Source organism: Geotrypetes seraphini, chromosome 2 (assembly GCF_902459505.1).
Source record: "Geotrypetes seraphini chromosome 2, aGeoSer1.1, whole genome shotgun sequence".
NCBI classification, from domain to species: domain Eukaryota; kingdom Metazoa; phylum Chordata; class Amphibia; order Gymnophiona; family Dermophiidae; genus Geotrypetes; species Geotrypetes seraphini.
This window is the reverse complement of record NC_047085.1, coordinates 332558432-332575373: the sequence shown is the minus strand read 5'-3', so window position 1 is coordinate 332575373 and position 16942 is coordinate 332558432. Positions and strand designations below refer to the sequence as shown.

The 16942-nt window shown below is 48.3% G+C and overlaps 1 protein-coding gene across 6 annotated transcripts in view; it reads right to left on the bottom strand.

The window, feature by feature from the left end:
- The window catches only part of NME8 (NME/NM23 family member 8), a 548390-nt gene that overhangs the window by 410285 nt on the left and 121163 nt on the right, over positions 1-16942 (bottom strand). For 4 of the 6 annotated variants that reach the window (XM_033930225.1, XM_033930228.1, XM_033930227.1 and 1 more), the window contains one exon: positions 12372-12488. The exons of the other annotated variants lie outside the window; for them this stretch is intronic. In XM_033930225.1, coding sequence (XP_033786116.1) covers positions 12372-12488 — 117 coding nt within the window. The remainder of the gene's footprint in view (positions 1-12371; positions 12489-16942) is intronic. 6 annotated transcript variants of the gene reach the window in all.

Here is a 16942-nt window from a genome sequence, read left to right as displayed (position 1 = left end):
TTCATGGGTCTCCGAAGTGACAGCGGAGGTTATGGCAGCCATGGAATCGATGCTGAATCAAAAACTGCAGCATCTTGATTCGAAGCTGGAGACCTTGCAGGGAGCTGTTGAGGGTGTGAGTAGGGACCTGGCCCAATTCCAGCAGCGGGTGAGTGCAGTGGAGGACCGCGTGGGAGGTGTGGAAACCCAGCAGGCTGTACAGCTTCGTCGCCTGGGGGTTCTGGAGAATCGCCTGGAGGACCTAGAAAACAGGGCCCGGCGCAATAACCTACGATTTATAGGGCTCCCAGAATCTCTGCCTGACCTGGAACTTCGCGCCTTTCTTGAACATTGGCTGCCCTCGTCTCTGAACCTTCCCGAGGGCCTTGGGCCGTTGCGGGTGGAACGGGCCCACAGGCTGGGAGCCAGGCGGGGGGAGGAGGCTCGACCTAGGGTGGTTATTGCGCGCCTGTTGAATTTTGCTCATAAGACTGCGGTGCTGCAGGCTCTTCATGGAGGGCACCAGCTGATGCACGAGAATCACAGGATCCTGTGCTTTCAGGATTATTCCACCAAGGTGGCACAACAGCTTTGCCAGTTTAGTCCTCTCTGCTCTCACCTCTTTGTCCGCAAGATCCGGTTTGCTCTTCTGTATCCCGCAAAACTTCATGTCTCTTATAATGGCTCTACCAGTTTCTACGAGACCGTGGCAGCAGCTCAGGGCTTCTTGGACCGGCTGGAGGAGACTGAGGGTTCGCCTTCTTCAACGGCACCTTGATTTCTGTAGTGCTTTTTGGCAGGTTTTTTTTTTTTTTGGTTTTTTTTTTACTGTTTTTGGATTCTGGCTCGTGAGCTCCAGTGGAGGGCTTTGGACTGGACTCTCTTCAGTTGCTGGGGCTATATTGGTCTCTTACTTTCTTGGTGGCTGGTGGGATGACGGTGGGCTGTTTCTGTGCCGAATGGATATTTCCTGAGCCCTGTGGCAGGCCCTGCGTCCAGGAGATGGCTGCCTGTTGGTTTAGGGCTGCTGCTTGTGACTCTGTCTCGGTCTCCTGGACTGGTACCCCATCTTTTCTGCGACCCAGCTCTCAGCTGCTCCGGACCTGAGGGAGTGCTTCCTTTCTTTCCTGGGCTTATCCAGCTGTGGTTGGTTCCTCGTGCCCTGGCCTCGAGCTGGGGAGTGCTCTTGAGGCCCAGTTATGCCACGGTCTCTTGGTCGGGACTCCTCGGACTACTAGGACTGTTGCCATGTCCCTGACGGGGGTGGTGTCTGTTTTGAACCCCACTGCAGGAGCCTGGTGCTTCAGTTGGGGGTTTGTTTGTGGGAGCCTCCGGATGTGTTTTGGCTGGTTCGGGCCTGCTCATGTGGATGTTGGTTGATTGTGATGGACTGGCTGGTGCGGTTGGTGGTGGGGATATGATGGTTATGAGTGCTGCACGGTTCTGTTTCGCTCTGGTGTGTTTGAGTTGAGTTTGGGGGCGTATGGGCTTGGTGTGTTTGTTGGGTGGGGGTTTCCTTTTGTGTGCTGGGGACTGGTGGGCGTAACCTATTGTTTGGCACCTGGGCTTGGTGTTCTAGGTGGTCTCCTGCGGCGTGGTTTCTTAATTCTGGACATTAGGGATTGGGTTGGGGGGTGTCCTGTCGTGACTGGTTCCTCAGGAAGGAGCCTGGGTTTCTTTTGGGAGGGATGGGTAGTTTGGGTATTCTGGGTTTGGTGTCTAGTTGGGTTTGGGAGGTTGGAGGGGGGTTTGTTTGGGTTGGGAGGGTTTGGTAGAGGTGAGTGGGGTGGGGTTGGGGGGGTGGGTCCTTTTGGGTACTGTGGTACTACTGGCTTCCGTGGGGTTGACTCACTGGGGGAGGGAGCGAGCTGGAACGCCCCCTCTCTGCATGTGGCAGGGCAGTTTTCCATTGTGGATTTATTCCCTATTTCATTTCTATGTCCCTTAAACTGTTTTATTGGAATGTGGGGGGTAGAGAATGACACGGGGAAAAAATCTGTCTCCGTCACTGCACCGTCCCCGGCCCCGGCCCATCATCCTCTGCACCACCCCATCACCGTCGTTCCCTTCACCGCCCCGTCACCGTCACTGCCATCCCTTTCACCGCCCCATCACCGCCACTGCCATCCCCATTTACCACCCTGTCACCGTCCCCGCAGCATCCATATAAGCCTCAGTACTGCGAAACACCATGAAGACAGAAGAGAGTCCTGCCATTACTACTACTGCACTGAGAATCTGTTTCAGTGCCTCTGCCCTGTAGTAAAAACAGAACATAAAATAAATCAATTGACATGTCCTCCCTTGCAATGACGTGTCCCCCATGTTCACCTATAGCTCAAATCAGGTCAATTGTGCACACTAAAAATGTAGGAGGATCTGGAACGTGAACGCAGGCAGGCAGTGATACAAAAACAGCAGACATCCGACCGATTGCAGCGTTCCGCCATCTCCCTCCCTCCACCTCAACTTAGATGTAGAGTATGCCGGCTTTCTTTTTCGCCCAGCCGCACGCGCGGCTGCTCATTTGTTCAATATTCTCCTCTGATGCAACCGGAAACAGGAAGTTGCAAGAGAAGAGAAGATTCAACAACTCGAGCAGCCGCATGTGCGGCTGGGCGAAAAAGAAAGCCGGCATACTCTACATCAGTGTTTTTCAACCTTTTTACACCCATGGACCGGCAGAAATAAAAGAATTATTTTGTGGACCGGCAAACTACTAGGACTAAAATTTTAAAACCCTGTTTCCGCCCCATCTCTGCAAGCTCAGTCACCTCAGTAACTATAGAAAAATAGACAAATATAGTGTAAAATATAGACAGCAGATATAAATTCTCAAAACTGACACATTTTGATCACTAAATTGAAAATAAAATCATTTTTCCTACCTTTGCTGTCTGGTAATTGATTTCATGAGTCTCCTTCTGTCTGTGTATCCTTTTTTCTTTCTGCACTCAGGCCCAAGAATTGTCCCTTTCTATTCCCTCCCTCTTTCCTTCCTATGTCCTTAGTGCCCCTGGTGCCTCCTTCCCATGTCTTTAGTGCCCCCAGTGCCTCCTTCCCATGTCCTTAGTGCCCCTTCCTGTCTTTAGTGCCCCCAGTGCCTCTTTCCCTTGTCTTTAGTGCCCCAGTGCCTCCTTCCCATATCCTTAGTGCCCCTTCCTGTCTTTAGTGCCCCCAGTGCCTCCTTCCCATGTCTTTAGTGCCCCAGTGCCTCCTTCCCATGTCCTTAGTGCCCCTTCCTGTCTTTAGTGCCCCAGTGCCTCCTTCCCATGTCTTTAGTGCCCCCAGTGCCTCCTTCCCATGTCCTTAGTGCCCCTTCCTGTCTTTAGTGCCCCCAGTGCCTCCTTCCCATGTCTTTAGTGCCCCAGTGCCTCCTTCTCATGTCCTTAGTGCCCCTTCCTGTCTTTAGTGCCCCAGTGCCTCCTTCCCATGTTTTTAGTGCCCCAGTGCCTCCTTCCCATGTCCTTAGTGCCCCTTCCTGTCTTTAGTGCCCCAGTGCCTCCTTCCCATGTCCTTATGCCCCTTCCTGTCTTTAGTGCCCCTAGTGCCTCCTTCCCATGTCTTTAGTGCCCCTAGTGCCTCCTTCCTATGTCCCTCTCACTGCCTCCCCTCTGGCCTCGGTCTGCAAATTCTCAGCATGTGCAGCGTGGTAGGATGAGCCTGCCTGGCCGAATAAGGCGCCCAAACGGACAAAAAAAGCTTACTCCGAGTACGAGAAAATCGAGCTGATAAGGACTCCCAGACCATGAGCAGATGGAATTTATTGCTCCAATACCAACAGGTGGGTGGGGAGTCCTGGAGCCAATGATTGAGAATACATTTCCTCCCCTTGTGTATAAGTAAAGAATCTCCAGCAAAGAGCCCACTCAGAAAACCTGTAGCCAAAAAGAGTACCCCCTCCACCTGAGAGGGAAGTGCATAGCCCACCTTAGTGCCCCTTCCTGTCTTTAGTGCCCCCAGTGCCTCCTTCCCATGTCCTTAGTGCCCCGTCCTGTCTTTAGTGCCCCCAGTGCCTCCTTCCCATGTCTTTAGTGCCCCAGTACCTCCTTCCCATGTCTTTAGTGCCCCTTTCTGTCCTTAGTGCCCCCAGTGCCTCCTTCCCATGTCCTTATGCCCCTTCCTGTCTTTAGTGCCCCTAGTGCCTCCTTCCCATGTCTTTAGTGCCCCTAGTGTCTCCTTCCTATGTCCCTCTCACTGCCTCCCCTCTGGCCTCGGTCTGCAAATTCTCAGCATGTGCAACGTGCTAGGATGAGCCTGCCTGGCCGAATACAATAATGCAGTAGATATTCTGGTTTTACCCCACCTTTAGAGCAGGACTACCCGGTAAAGCTTTTAAACCATGATTCATGGCAATGATTTGAATATATCTGAATTCTGAATCAAATCAGACTTGCTTTTACAGCGATATAGGTGTCATATAAAGTGTAAATACACCTTCTTCCCTCTTCCTTTGTAGTTTTCCCATCCACCATACCAAGAATTTTTGTCCCACCCCACCCCCGAAGCCTGCCTGCCTGTCTACCTTTCTCCCTCCTTAGCCAAAGCCAGCCTGCTTCCTCCCTGCTGCTCAAAAAAAAAAAAAAAAAGCCTCCCTCCTTTTCCTCTTCTCTTACCGCCATGCTGCAGCTGCTAAAGCCAGAAGTCTTCTTTCTGACTCAATTCTGAAGTCGGAGAGGACGTTCTGGGCCAGCCAGGCAGCGATTGGCTGGCCCAGAACGTCCTCTCCGACGTCAGAATTGATATCGGAAAGACTTCCTGTCGGCTTTAGCAAAGAACTGAGAGCAGCGAAAAGGAGAGGCTTTTTTTTTTTTCGCGCGGACCAACAGAAATTCAACCGGTGGTTGAGGAACAGTGCTCTTCATCAAAGGTGAGGTGGAGGGAGGGAGATGGCCGGGTGGGGAACGCGGCTAGCCGTGGGTAACCACCACCGTGTCATTCTCTAGTGGGGGGTATTCATTCCCCTATCAAGAGGCAAAAGGTGTTTCGGCAACTTCGACGAAACCGAGCTGACGTTGCCTTTTTACAGGAGACGCATTTGCCTGCTACTGAACATGCGAAGCTCCGAACTTGGTGGGTGGGAGTGGTCTTGGACTCTCCAGCCAAGGGTAAGAAAGCTGGAGTGGCTATATTGGTGAGTAAGCATCTTTAGTTAGTGGTACATGATACCGTTAGTGACCCTGAGGGTCGGTATATTCTTGCTTCTGTTAGTTTGAACTTTACCCCTTATATCTTATGTAATTTGTATGCCCCCAATAGCCCAGGAGCGGGGTTTTTTCACCATTTGGCTGATCTTCTTTCTGTGTATGGGGATGTCCCCTTGGTGGTGGAGGGTGATTTTAACGAAGTAGCTGATCCCCTTTGGGACCGCTCGAGAGGGGTGGGGAGGGAATCTCATAAACCTACCACCGGCATTGCTATCTTATATGACTCTTTGGACCTGGTGGACGCCTGGAGAGCCCTACATCCCCTGGAAAAGGATTTTACTCATGTTTCCCGGGCCCATGCGTCATTATCTCATATTGATTATCTTCTTCTCTCGTGTTCGCTGTTTTCAGAGCTCCTTGATTCAAAGCTCGGTCATATCGAGATTTCTGATCATGCGTGGGTGACGGCTGAGTGGCAGCTCCGTCCATTGGCGGGGGCCTCTCGGGGGTGGTATTTCCCTAGCTATCTCTATAAGGATAGTAAGTTTCATGCTCATCTTGTCGCTCAGTGGCATTTGTTCCAGGAGACTAATGCGGCTCATTTTGATACCCCGTTATTGGCTTGGGAGACCGCAAAGGCGGTTCTTCGCGGAGAGATCATCTCTTATGTTAGCTTTCAGCGTCGGGTGCATCAACGGGAACTGCTGCACTTGGAGCGTTTGGTTTCGGCGCTGCATCGCCACTATGGTCATACGCATACTCTTGGTGATCGGGGCCGGTTATTGGAGGCCCAGCGCTCGTTTAATTCTCTTCTGCATCAACAAGCGCGGTGATCTATGGAACATTTCCGATTTCACCTTTACCGTTTTGCTAACAAGAGTAGTAAGCTGTTAGCAAAATTGGTGCAGCAACAGAGAGGTAGTTCTCGTGTTGCTACCCTGATGGCACGGGGAACTGAGATTGTGCATACTGATAAGGATATAAACCGGGTATTTTGGGATTTTTTTGCACAGCTGTATTCCACTCCTGCTGACCCCCGGTTGGATGGAGACTTGTATTTGTTGGGCCACTTTCGGCAGCGGCAAGAGAGCAGTTGGAGAATGTGTTTACGCCGAGCGAGCGATTCAGTCTAGTGCTTTGGGCAAATCTCCTGGGCCTGATGGCTTGCCTAGTGAGTTTTATAAGATCTTACGGGTGGACATTGCGCCTTTGTTGGCCTCAGTGTTTAACGCGGCAGTTGAATACGGGACGCTACCTCAACATTTGAATACAGCCCATATAATAGTTTTGTTAAAGCCGGGAAAGGACCCGCTGCACCCTGAGTCGTATAGACCTATTTCTTTGCTAAACTTTGAGGCCAAGCTCTTTACAAAGGTTTTGGCGAATCGTTTGGCGCTGGAATTACCTAGTATTATTTCGGTCCAGCAGGTTGGTTTTGTGAAGGGGCGAGCTGTTGCAAAGAATCTCAGGCGTATTCTGGCGGCCTTGGAACAGGCGGCCCAGGACCAGCTTCCTTCCCTGGTGATTAGCTTTGATGCAGAAAAAGCCTTTGACCAGGTGGATTGGGGTTTCTTATTTGCGGTCCTGAGAACTTATGGATTGGGCCCTTGGTTTATTCAACCTGTGCACACCCTCTATGCCGATCCCCAGGCACGGGTGTGGGCAAATGATGTTTTCCCTATTGTCGATTCGTTCCCTATTTGTCAAGGCACCCGCCAGGGGTGCCCCCTTTCACCATTGTTATTCATTTTAATCCTGGATCCTCTTATTCGGGACATCCAGAAAAACCCTGAGATCTTAGGGATGGTGGTGGGGGCTCATCATTTTAAAGTGGCGACCTTTGCGGATGACCTTTTGGTATATTTGACCGATCCTCAGGCTTCCTTACCTGTTCTTTTGGAGAGTTTCCGGGAGTATGGGGACTTTTCGGGCTTTCGTTTGAATCACCATAAGTCAGAGGCTCTTGCTTTTCCGGACTCTCTCCGGGCGGACTGGGGCCCCGGGTTCCCTTTGCGCTGGGCTGATCGTTTCTTTCGTTACTTGGGTATTCAGTTGTCGGTGGATGTTCGGGCCTTGTATCGGTTGAATGTAGATCGTTTGTTGACTGAGACTAAAGGGCTCCTGCGGCGCTGGATGAATCTTCCTCTCTCGTTGATGGGCCGTGTTCACTTATTTCGTATGGTTATCTTTCCCAAGTGGTTATATCTGCTACAAACGCTTCCCTTGTTTCTTTTGAAAAAAGACCTGGCCAGTCTTTAGCGATTGGTTCTCTCCTTCTGTTGGGGGGGTAGGAAAGGTAAGATGAACAGCACTTTTCTTTATGGCTCCTGGTCCACGGGTGGCTTGGGGGCTTCCCTCAATTCACCTTTATAATTTGGCCTGTTTGCTCCGCCATGTACGGGACTGGCTCTTTGTTGGTTCTCAATTCACGGATGTCGCCTTGGAGGCTGACTATTTTTTTCCTTGGGCATTGCCTTATCTATTACATTGGGATGGGAAGCCACAGTTGGGTCTTGGGGCTCGTAGTTGTCTGGTTCAACCGCTGCGCAGGGCTTGGTGATGTGTATCGCGGTTTTGGGGGCCACTCGTATTCTAGTTCAGTTCTCTTGCCCATGGTGGGCAATGCGGCCTTTTGTCCGGGCCAGGATAATGTGGTTTTTAAAAGTTGGGCGCGGAAGGGGCTTTGCAATTTGGGGCATTTTCTTCAGGCGGATGGGAGCCTTTCTCCTTTTCTGGCTCTTCAAGCGTCCTGGTCCCTGAGTGGCTTGGATCACTTTGCTTATAGACAGCTTGCTCACTATGTTGCTACTCTGCCTAGGGATTCCCTCCAACATGCTTTTCTAGTTACCTTGCAGGAATTTTTTTTTCACGATAATTTGGGATTGGCTCTCAGTGTCTCAATACCATCGCCGGCTGGTGGCTCTGTAGCCACGGAGGGACTATCGCCACCTTCTGTCTCTGTGGACTCGGGACTTGGGTTGCCGCCCTCGGGTTGCATCCTTGTCTCCGTTGGTGCTGCAGATACCGTGGGTGGTGCAGAGTGCTGAGCTCCAGGAATGTCAATTTCAGGTCCTTCATAGGGGTTATGTTTCTCAGAAGCAAACCTTTCACTTTGGGTGTGTCTCTACCTCTATCTGTTTGAAGTGCCGACGGGTTGAGAACTCTTTGGCACATGGTCTTTGGTCTTGTGCGGCTATTGCTGCCTTTTGGCTGGAGATTCGTTGTTATTTGCAGTCCCTGGTGGGCTATGCACTTCCCTCTCAGGTGGAGGGGGTACTCTTTTTGGCTACGGGTTTTCTGGGTGGGCTCTCTGCTGGAGATTCTTTACTTATACGCAAGGGCTATATAGTGGGGAGGAAATGTATTCTCAATCATTGGCTCCAGGACTCCCCACCCACCTTTTGGTATTGGTGCAATAAATTCCATCTGCTCATGGTCTGGGAGTCCTTGTCAGCTCGATTTTCTCGTACTCGGAGTAAGCTTTTTTTGTCCATTTGGGCGCCTTATTTCCCCTCTGATTAAAAGCCAAGTTCTTAACCGGTTGCGGAAGCCAGTGGTGCCTGGGTTGCCAGTGGGTTAACGGGGTGGGGGGGTGGTGGGACTTGGCCGAGTCTGGGTTTAAGAACACAGCCTGGACTCTACCGAGCTCTGCCTGTTGGGTGGTTTGCTGCAATTGTTTTGTTCCTGTATTCTGTAGCCAGAAAAATGTTATTGTACTTGATCTGTTTGGTCTTTATCATTTAATAAACTGTTTTGGAAAAAAAAAAAAAAAGGTAACGGGAGAGGGGAGGATTTGGGTATTCGCTCCATAGGATGCACCCTTTTTTCCACCAACTTTTTTTTGGGGAAAAAATGCATCTTATGGAGCAAAAAATACGGTATTTCTTTATTATCTTATTTTATTTCCTTTGTCAAAGTATTTTGTTCTTTGATGTGAAAAATTAAATAAACAATTAAAAAAAAAATATGGGCTGGAGGTGCTGGTTAGGATTCAAACCCATGACCTCTGGAGGTTGAGCACAGGGCTTTTATTTATTGAGCTATAGCAGCTTTCAAGCAGGTATCTCCAACTGCCCTCTGATATGATATGATAGTTTAGCACAGTGTTCTTCAACCACCGGTCCATGGACCAGTGCCGGTCCACAGAAATTTCCTGCCGGTCCACAGGGCCAGCACGTGCATCAAGCCCAAAATAGTGTTCTTCAACCGCTGGTCCACGGTGCGATCAATGCGGCATTATCTTCGAGCCAACTCCCTCTTGCTAACTGATTCAGTGCACAAAGCCACGGGCAGTGGCTCCTACGGGCAACATCAGAGGGAAGGCTTCCAGATGAGGTACAGGACATGCAAGGTGCAATTAGTGCTATTATGGGGGCGGGGTCTGGCCTACGACTTAGCCCAGTGTTATTCAACCGCCGGTCCACAGACCGATGTTGGTCCACAGAATAATTCTTTTATTTCTGCTGGTCCATAGGTATAAAAAGGTTGAAAAACACTGGTTTAGCAGATCGTTAAACTATCACAGGGCAGTCAGAGACACCTGCCTGGAAGCTGCTATAGCTCAATAAGTAAAAGCCCTGTGCTCATCTTCCAGAGGTCATGGGTTCAAATCCCAACCAGGTCTCCCAACACATATTTTAATTATGGCATTCTACCTTGCAGGTGCACCTTGATGATCTCACAATGAGATCACCATTGTGCAGCTGCAAACCTCCATTTGCAATGAAGTAGAAACCATGCTAAGGTCTGTATCTGATTTTTTTTCTGACCTGGGTCATCCAAGCCTCAGCAGAGCGGTTGAATGAGGCATGGAGGGTAGAGGGGTGTCTGCATCAAATAAAAAGGTCCAGTGTGAATAAAATCAAATAAAAAGGTCCAGTATGAATTTTAAGGTGACTTTATTTTCTGACTTTATACTGTAGTGCAATTCAAAACATACAAAAATAAACTCTCAATGGTGGCTAAACAGCCTATTAGCCCACCATGCTTTATTCACTACTAAAATTCAAGAAAAATCTTGCAATTTCAAACAGTTTCCCTCTGGAGCAATTCTCAGGGTGTAATTATCCTTCTCACCCTGAGCATGGAATTCTTATCTCTTCTATTACTTTTAGTTAAATCAGAAGCAGTAATTCTTAATTGTTCTGGTACTTTGTTTTATGAGGCAACACTACATTATCAGACACAGCTTTTGCTTCTCTCAAACTTTACTCGGTGACCATGCCTTCAAACATGCCTAATTCCTCAGACTTCATTTCAATATCCCCTATTAACATTTCTTCTGGCATTTCCTCATCATATTCAGTATCTTCAGAAGCATGATTAGAGGCTTTAGTGCTGAGGTTTTCTACCTGCTTGCTTTGGGAAATGCTGGTCTCTGCCTACTGAATCCGGGCTTGCATAGGTCTGCCTCTCACAAAGGATTCAGCAATGCTGCAGCTTGTGGCTGCCTCCTTGGCCTAGGGACCACACCCTTTTCTCTAGCTTGGAGCTGATTGCCTCTCAAAACACCTGTGGTTCTCTGGTGCTTTGCTAATGAGCCTGGATAGCTTCCCTGCTCATTAACCCTGCCCCCAGCAGAGCTGATTGCAGGAGCTAATCCCTTTGTGGGTTTTGCTATCCCCTGCCTGGTGCAGGCTAGTACCTGTGGTTCTTTGCTTTTAGCATTCACTACACTAGAACTAGGCAAGTATAACCGGGTCACTTTGGGGTTGCTTTTCACTGGGGATAAATTCAGCAGGGCAGTTTCCCTAACCTGCCAGCTCCTAGGGGTAGGTTTAGGGATAGTTTTAGAGCACTGCAGAGTTTCTTCCAGCATGACAGGACTCTCCCTGTCATAACACCTAAACAGCACCTAACTATAGACGCGTTTTGCATAATCAGGGCCTGAATTTACCATTTGTGTGAATCAGTGAGAGAAATGGCCAGCTGCAATGAGTACACTTCTTGAACCTGCTTGAAGGCTTCGACATCAGAGGAAATATTTCAACAGCAAAATCGAATGACTCAATGACTGAGCCACTGAAGAGGGGGGGGAAAACACAAAGTTGACACCCGAAGGCCAGTCTGGGGCACAAGACCTGAACTGAAGGGAAAATAAAAACTTCTAAATTAAACAAAAAAAATGAACCAAAGTTGAAGCGAAGAACCCTTTGACAAAGCAAACCATGAAGAGAGATAAAAAACCCTGAAGGGAAATAGAAAAACACAACGGGAAGGTAACTCTTAAGGATGAAATCTAGAACACAGTTTCTACGTTCCATGGAAAATGAAGAAAGGAGGTACCACGAGCTAATGGGTAGAAAGACACTTGCAGTGCAGGCAGTTGCGAAGCTTCGTTGAAACCTAAAGTGACAATAAACTTTTTTAGTGTCCATACAGGGCTCCGTGGATGATATCTCCAACATGTGAGAATATGCTGCCTGCTTGTCCTAGGATAACTTCTGAGTTCACGATAGTTGAGTCACTGATCCAACCTTTCTCCCTCCCTATCTCCAAATCCAAACCCCCAAACCCCTTTCCTGGTTCTAATCTATCACCAAAGGCCCCCATCTAATTCCTTTCCCAATCAGAACCCCCCTTTCCAATATGATCCAACCCCCACTCAGCAATACCCCTTACTAATCCCATTAGAACGCCCAGGACTAGCCCAGAGATCATCCATGGTGGTCTAGCAGGAAAAGAAAGGAATGCTCCCCCTTTTGTTTTCATCACATCCAACTCACTCTAGGTGTAAAATGGCACCCACTAACTTCCCCCCGGCAGTAGAGTGAGGGTAGTACCGCTAGGGGTTAGCCTTCTATATGGGCCTTAAACTCCAGCCATTTTGTGGAAGTTAAAATAAAAAGCAAGAGGTGACCAAGGACCATTATACACAAGAACTAACCAAAGGCTCAAAACCTTTCACTAGCTCTGAGCTCTCAGAGCCATTCCATCCTGGCAACTTAGGATGACATCACAAATTTCTGTGCCTGATTACCTCCTGTTAGTTGACAGAAAAAGTGGCTCCATCCTGGCATTTTTTTCTGTAAGAAAATTGCTTCTGGTCAGCACCAGAGAGATTACATTATCATATCAGTGTGACTAACCTGGATGCTTATGTCAAGGAAAAAAGTTTAGACAGATAAAAAGCTCAAAGATTACTTTCATTTATAAATAAATAAAAAGCTATAAGATTCACAAGCAAGAAAAGGATTAACATTCTTCTATCAAAATAAAAAGATTTTTTAAATTTTATTGATGTACCTCAGAACGATCCATTAGCCCTTCCAAGATTTTCTTCTCTTCTGCTAGTTTTGCAATTACTGTTTTATTAAGCAGTGGTGCATTTGCACCTTTTACAATGGAGACAATTTTACCACCCTGTAAAAAAACGAAAATCATCCAAAAGGTGTATCTTCAGCAATAAATATTTGACTTGAGGGGCTCTTAAGTTCACTTTAATAGTCATATTCTTTTTGAGTTATATTTGTCTTAATATGTGTTTAGAAAACACATTTTATACGGGTACTTGCAAATGATACATGGCCCTTAAAATCTGTACATATAAAATGTGATTATATGTAGAGCCGTTAGTCACAGAATCTTGAAAGCAGATTTTCTAAAAGCAGACTTTTTTAAGTAAGTGAAGTATAAATTAATATGTTCTTAAATATATAAAATTTTTGATAGTTCACACAATTCAGTATAACTCTACATCTATTTTAAGAAGAATGGGAACATGTTAGTTTGGTTAAGGAGGTGAAATTTGATCTTGCCTAATAATTTTCTTTCTTCAATTCCTGCTAAACCAGCCCAGACCAAGAACTGTGTCACCCTACCAGCAGACAGAGGAAGAAAAGCTGAAGATTCCAGTGACATCATTTGTATAAGGAGTGATGCAGCCTGAAACTTATCAGTATGTCAAATACCAGTATTTACAGAGAACACATATATTCAAACATGAAGAAACCTCACAAAGACAACTGAGAGCAAAACAGAAACCCAAAGGATTCCCCAAGTACCAGTCTTCCTATATAGGCTTAGACTGGACTTCAAAAAAGCCTAAAAAAAAAACCATCAGAGGAGGTTAAATAAATATGTTCTTAGAAAAACCTGCAATCAAGACAAACTGTCCGGTAACTGGGGGAACCCAGGGGGCGACCAAGGTATGCGTGCAGAAGGAGGAGGACCCAGGACTGTGGACAGAGGTCTCCATGCAGACCGAGATCATCCCCCTCCCCCCCTTGTTCTCCACAGTCTCTACACAGACAGAGGAGGTCGACCAGCTAGACGGAGACATCATGCAGGAACTTAGGAGTCTCAGGGAGGAGGTGAAACGCCTGAGAAGCATCCGAGAGGATGAGGCCTACATTGACGGAGTCATCCAGGAGCTGTCCCAAATCACCGAGCTGGCCCAAGACATGTCCTCCCTCGAGACACCCAAATCACCAGCTTTGAAACCAACAATTGGGCTACAGGAGATGGCTGGAGACGCTGACTCCTGGCAGCTGGTGACCTCCTCCACGGGCAAACACCGGAGATCCCACCCCCCTCTTTCAATCTCTTCACCCTCTTCTTCTTTTTCTCACCAACAGGGCAGCTTTACATCCACCCCACAACTCACCCTGAGGAACAGATTCCAGATCCTACAGGTAGATGTCGACAAGGAGCAGGAGGATGCCAACAAGGAGCAGGAGGTAGTCCAGCGCACGGCTCCAACTCCGGGGACAACTGATCGGCTCCCCCCAAAGAAGAACAGAGTAATAGTCATTGGGGACTCCATGCTGAGGGGCACCGAGGGACCAATCTGCAAACCGGATATGCAGTCAAGGGAGGTTTGCTGTCTGCCTGGAGCCAGGGTCCGAGATGTCACCGACTGTCTTGATAGGCTTCTCAAGCCCCAAGATCACTTCCCCATGGTCCTCATCCACATTGGCACAAACGACACTGCTAAGAACACCCCGGAGAATATAACTAGAGACTTTGGAGCCCTGGGTGAGTGGCTGAAGCAGACAGGAGCGAGGGTGGTCTTCTCCTCGATCCTCCCAGTTAGAGGCAAAGGAAGTGCCAGGGATGAGCGTATACTGAGGACTAACGAGTGGCTTCAAGAATGTGCCGGGAAATGAACTTCGGATTCCTGAACCATGGAGAGGTGTTGCAAGGACATCAGGGACCAGACGGACTCCATCTGACCAGCAGGAGTAAGCACGTCTTTGGACACCGACTAGCCCCCTGCTTCATAGGGCTTTAAACTAGGTAAGTCGGGGGAGGGTACCCACTCAGATACAAGTGCAGTAAGGAACGATCCTGATGAGGTGAGTCAAAACTCCGATTCTAAGTCCAAAGTAAGTGCCCCCATTGCAAACAATTCTCTAGGAGTCACACTACCCCAGGTGGGAAACTCCCCACAGGGACTTAGCAATCACGGGGTATGGAGGGCTATGTATGTTAATGCACACAGTTTAGGCAATAAGATTCTAGAATTAGAGACCGAAATAATGAATGCCGACCTTGACGTGGTGGCAATATCCGAAACTTGGTTCACAGACTCTCATGGGTGGGATATGGCTATACCGGGATACAACTTATTTTGTCAGGACAGAGAAGGAAAGTCAGGGGGAGGGGTGGCACTATACATTAAAGAAGACATCAAAACTACCAGAATAACAGATGTCAAGTACACCGGGGAATCCCTCTGGGTGAACCTGGCCAGAGGCAGGGAAAAATGCCTGTATCTTGGTGTAGTATATAGACCTCCAAAACAACTGGAAGACAAAGACTCCGAATTAATTGAAGACATAGAGAATATCATTCTACGGGAAGACGCTGCTCTGCTAGGGGACTTCAACATGCCTGACGCAGATTGGAACTCATACTCAGCAACAACCAGCGGCAGCAGGAGACTGTTAACATCCATAAAGGGAGCACGACTCAAACAAATGGTATTGGAACCCACTAGGGCCCAGGCGATCCTGGACCTGGTACTTACCAACGGGGATAGCGTCTCGAAGGTTTCGGTAGGAGATACGCTAGCCTCCAGCGACCACAACATGGTGTGGTTCTACCTCAGGAAAGGTTTCCCTAGATCAAACACGAAAACAAAAGTACTAAACTTCCGAGGCACTGACTTCGAACGCATGGGAGATTTCGTCTACCGGACACTGCAGAACCAAGCTACGACCGATGATGTGGAAGCTATGTGGTCATCCCTGAAATCTACCATACATGAAGCAACAAGCTTCTACATTAAATCAGTACACAAACGGCGGAGAAACAACAAACCCCAATGGTACTCCGCAGAAATCTCGCACCTCGTCAAGGAGAAGAAAAAAGCATTTATTTCCTACAAACGAACGGAGACTAGGGAAGCTAAACTAGAACATGGGGCGAGGTCTGCAGCGGTCAAAACGGCAGTCAGGGAAGCCAAACTTCGAGTGGAAGAGACTCTGGTAAAGAACATGAAGAAAGGGGACAAATCCTTCTTCAGGTATATTAGTGATAGGAAAAAGAACACAGACGGGATAGTAAGCTTTAGAAAACCAGATGGGAACTGAGCAGAATCAGATTCCAATAAAGCAGAACTACTGAATGAATACTTCTGCTCGGTCTTCACCTGCGAGGCACCGGGGCACGGTCCGCAATTGCAGGCAAGGCCCAGCGTGGAAGACCCGTTTCAGAATTTCGAGTTCACACCTGGCGACGTCTACTACGAACTGGCAAGACTCAAGGTGAACAAAGCCATTGGACCGGGCAATCTTCACCCCAGGGTGCTCAGTGAGCTGCGTGATGTCCTGGCAGAACCGCTATCAAGACTCTTCAATCTCTTCCTAAGTTCGGGGAGAGTCCCCATAGACTGGAAAACAGCTAATGTTGTTCCACTGCACAAAAAGGGTTGCAGGGCAGAGGCTGCAAACTACAGACCGGTGAGTCTCAAATTAATAGTATGCAAACTCATGGAAACACTAATCAAACGTAAATTAGACGCAATCTTGGATGAGGAGAATCTACGGGATCCCAGTCAACACGGATTCACCAAGGGTGGGTCCTGCCAATCCAATCTCATCAACTTCTTTGACTGGGTAACAAAACAGCTAGACTTGGGAGAATCCGTGGACGTCGTATACCTAGACTTCAGCAAAGCTTTCGATAGTGTCCCACATCGCAGGCTGTTGAGCAAGATGAAATCAATGGGGCTGGGAGAAACACTAACTACATGGGTCAATGACTCGCTGAGTGGCAGACTTCAGAGGGTGGTAGTTAATGGTACCCTCTCTAAAACATCGGAGGTGACCAGTGGAGTACCGCAGGGCTCAGTCTTGGGCCCGCTCCTTTTCAACATATTCATAGGGGACCTAACTCAGGGGCTTCAAGGTAAGATAACGTTATTCGCTGACGATGCCAAACTATGCAATATAGTGAGAGACGGCAATTCACCCGATAGTATAACACAGGACCTACATTTGTTGGAGCTTTGGTCCTCGACCTGGCAGCTGGGCTTCAACGCTAAGAAATGCAAGATCATGTACCTTGGCAGCAGAAATCCGTGCAGAACTTACACCTTGAATGGTGAGACCTTAGCTAAAACTTCAACAGAACGAGACTTGGAAGTGATCATCAGCGCAGACATGAAAACTGCTGATCATGTGGATAAGGCTTCATCTAAGGGAAGACAGTTGTTAGGTTGCATCCGCAGGAGTTTCGTCAGCCGGAAGCCTGAAGTCATAATGCCATTATACAGAACCATGGTGAGACCTCATTTGGAATGCTGTGTGCAATTCTGGAGGCCACACTACCAAAAAGATGTGCTGAGAGTAGAGTCGGTGGAACGGATGGCC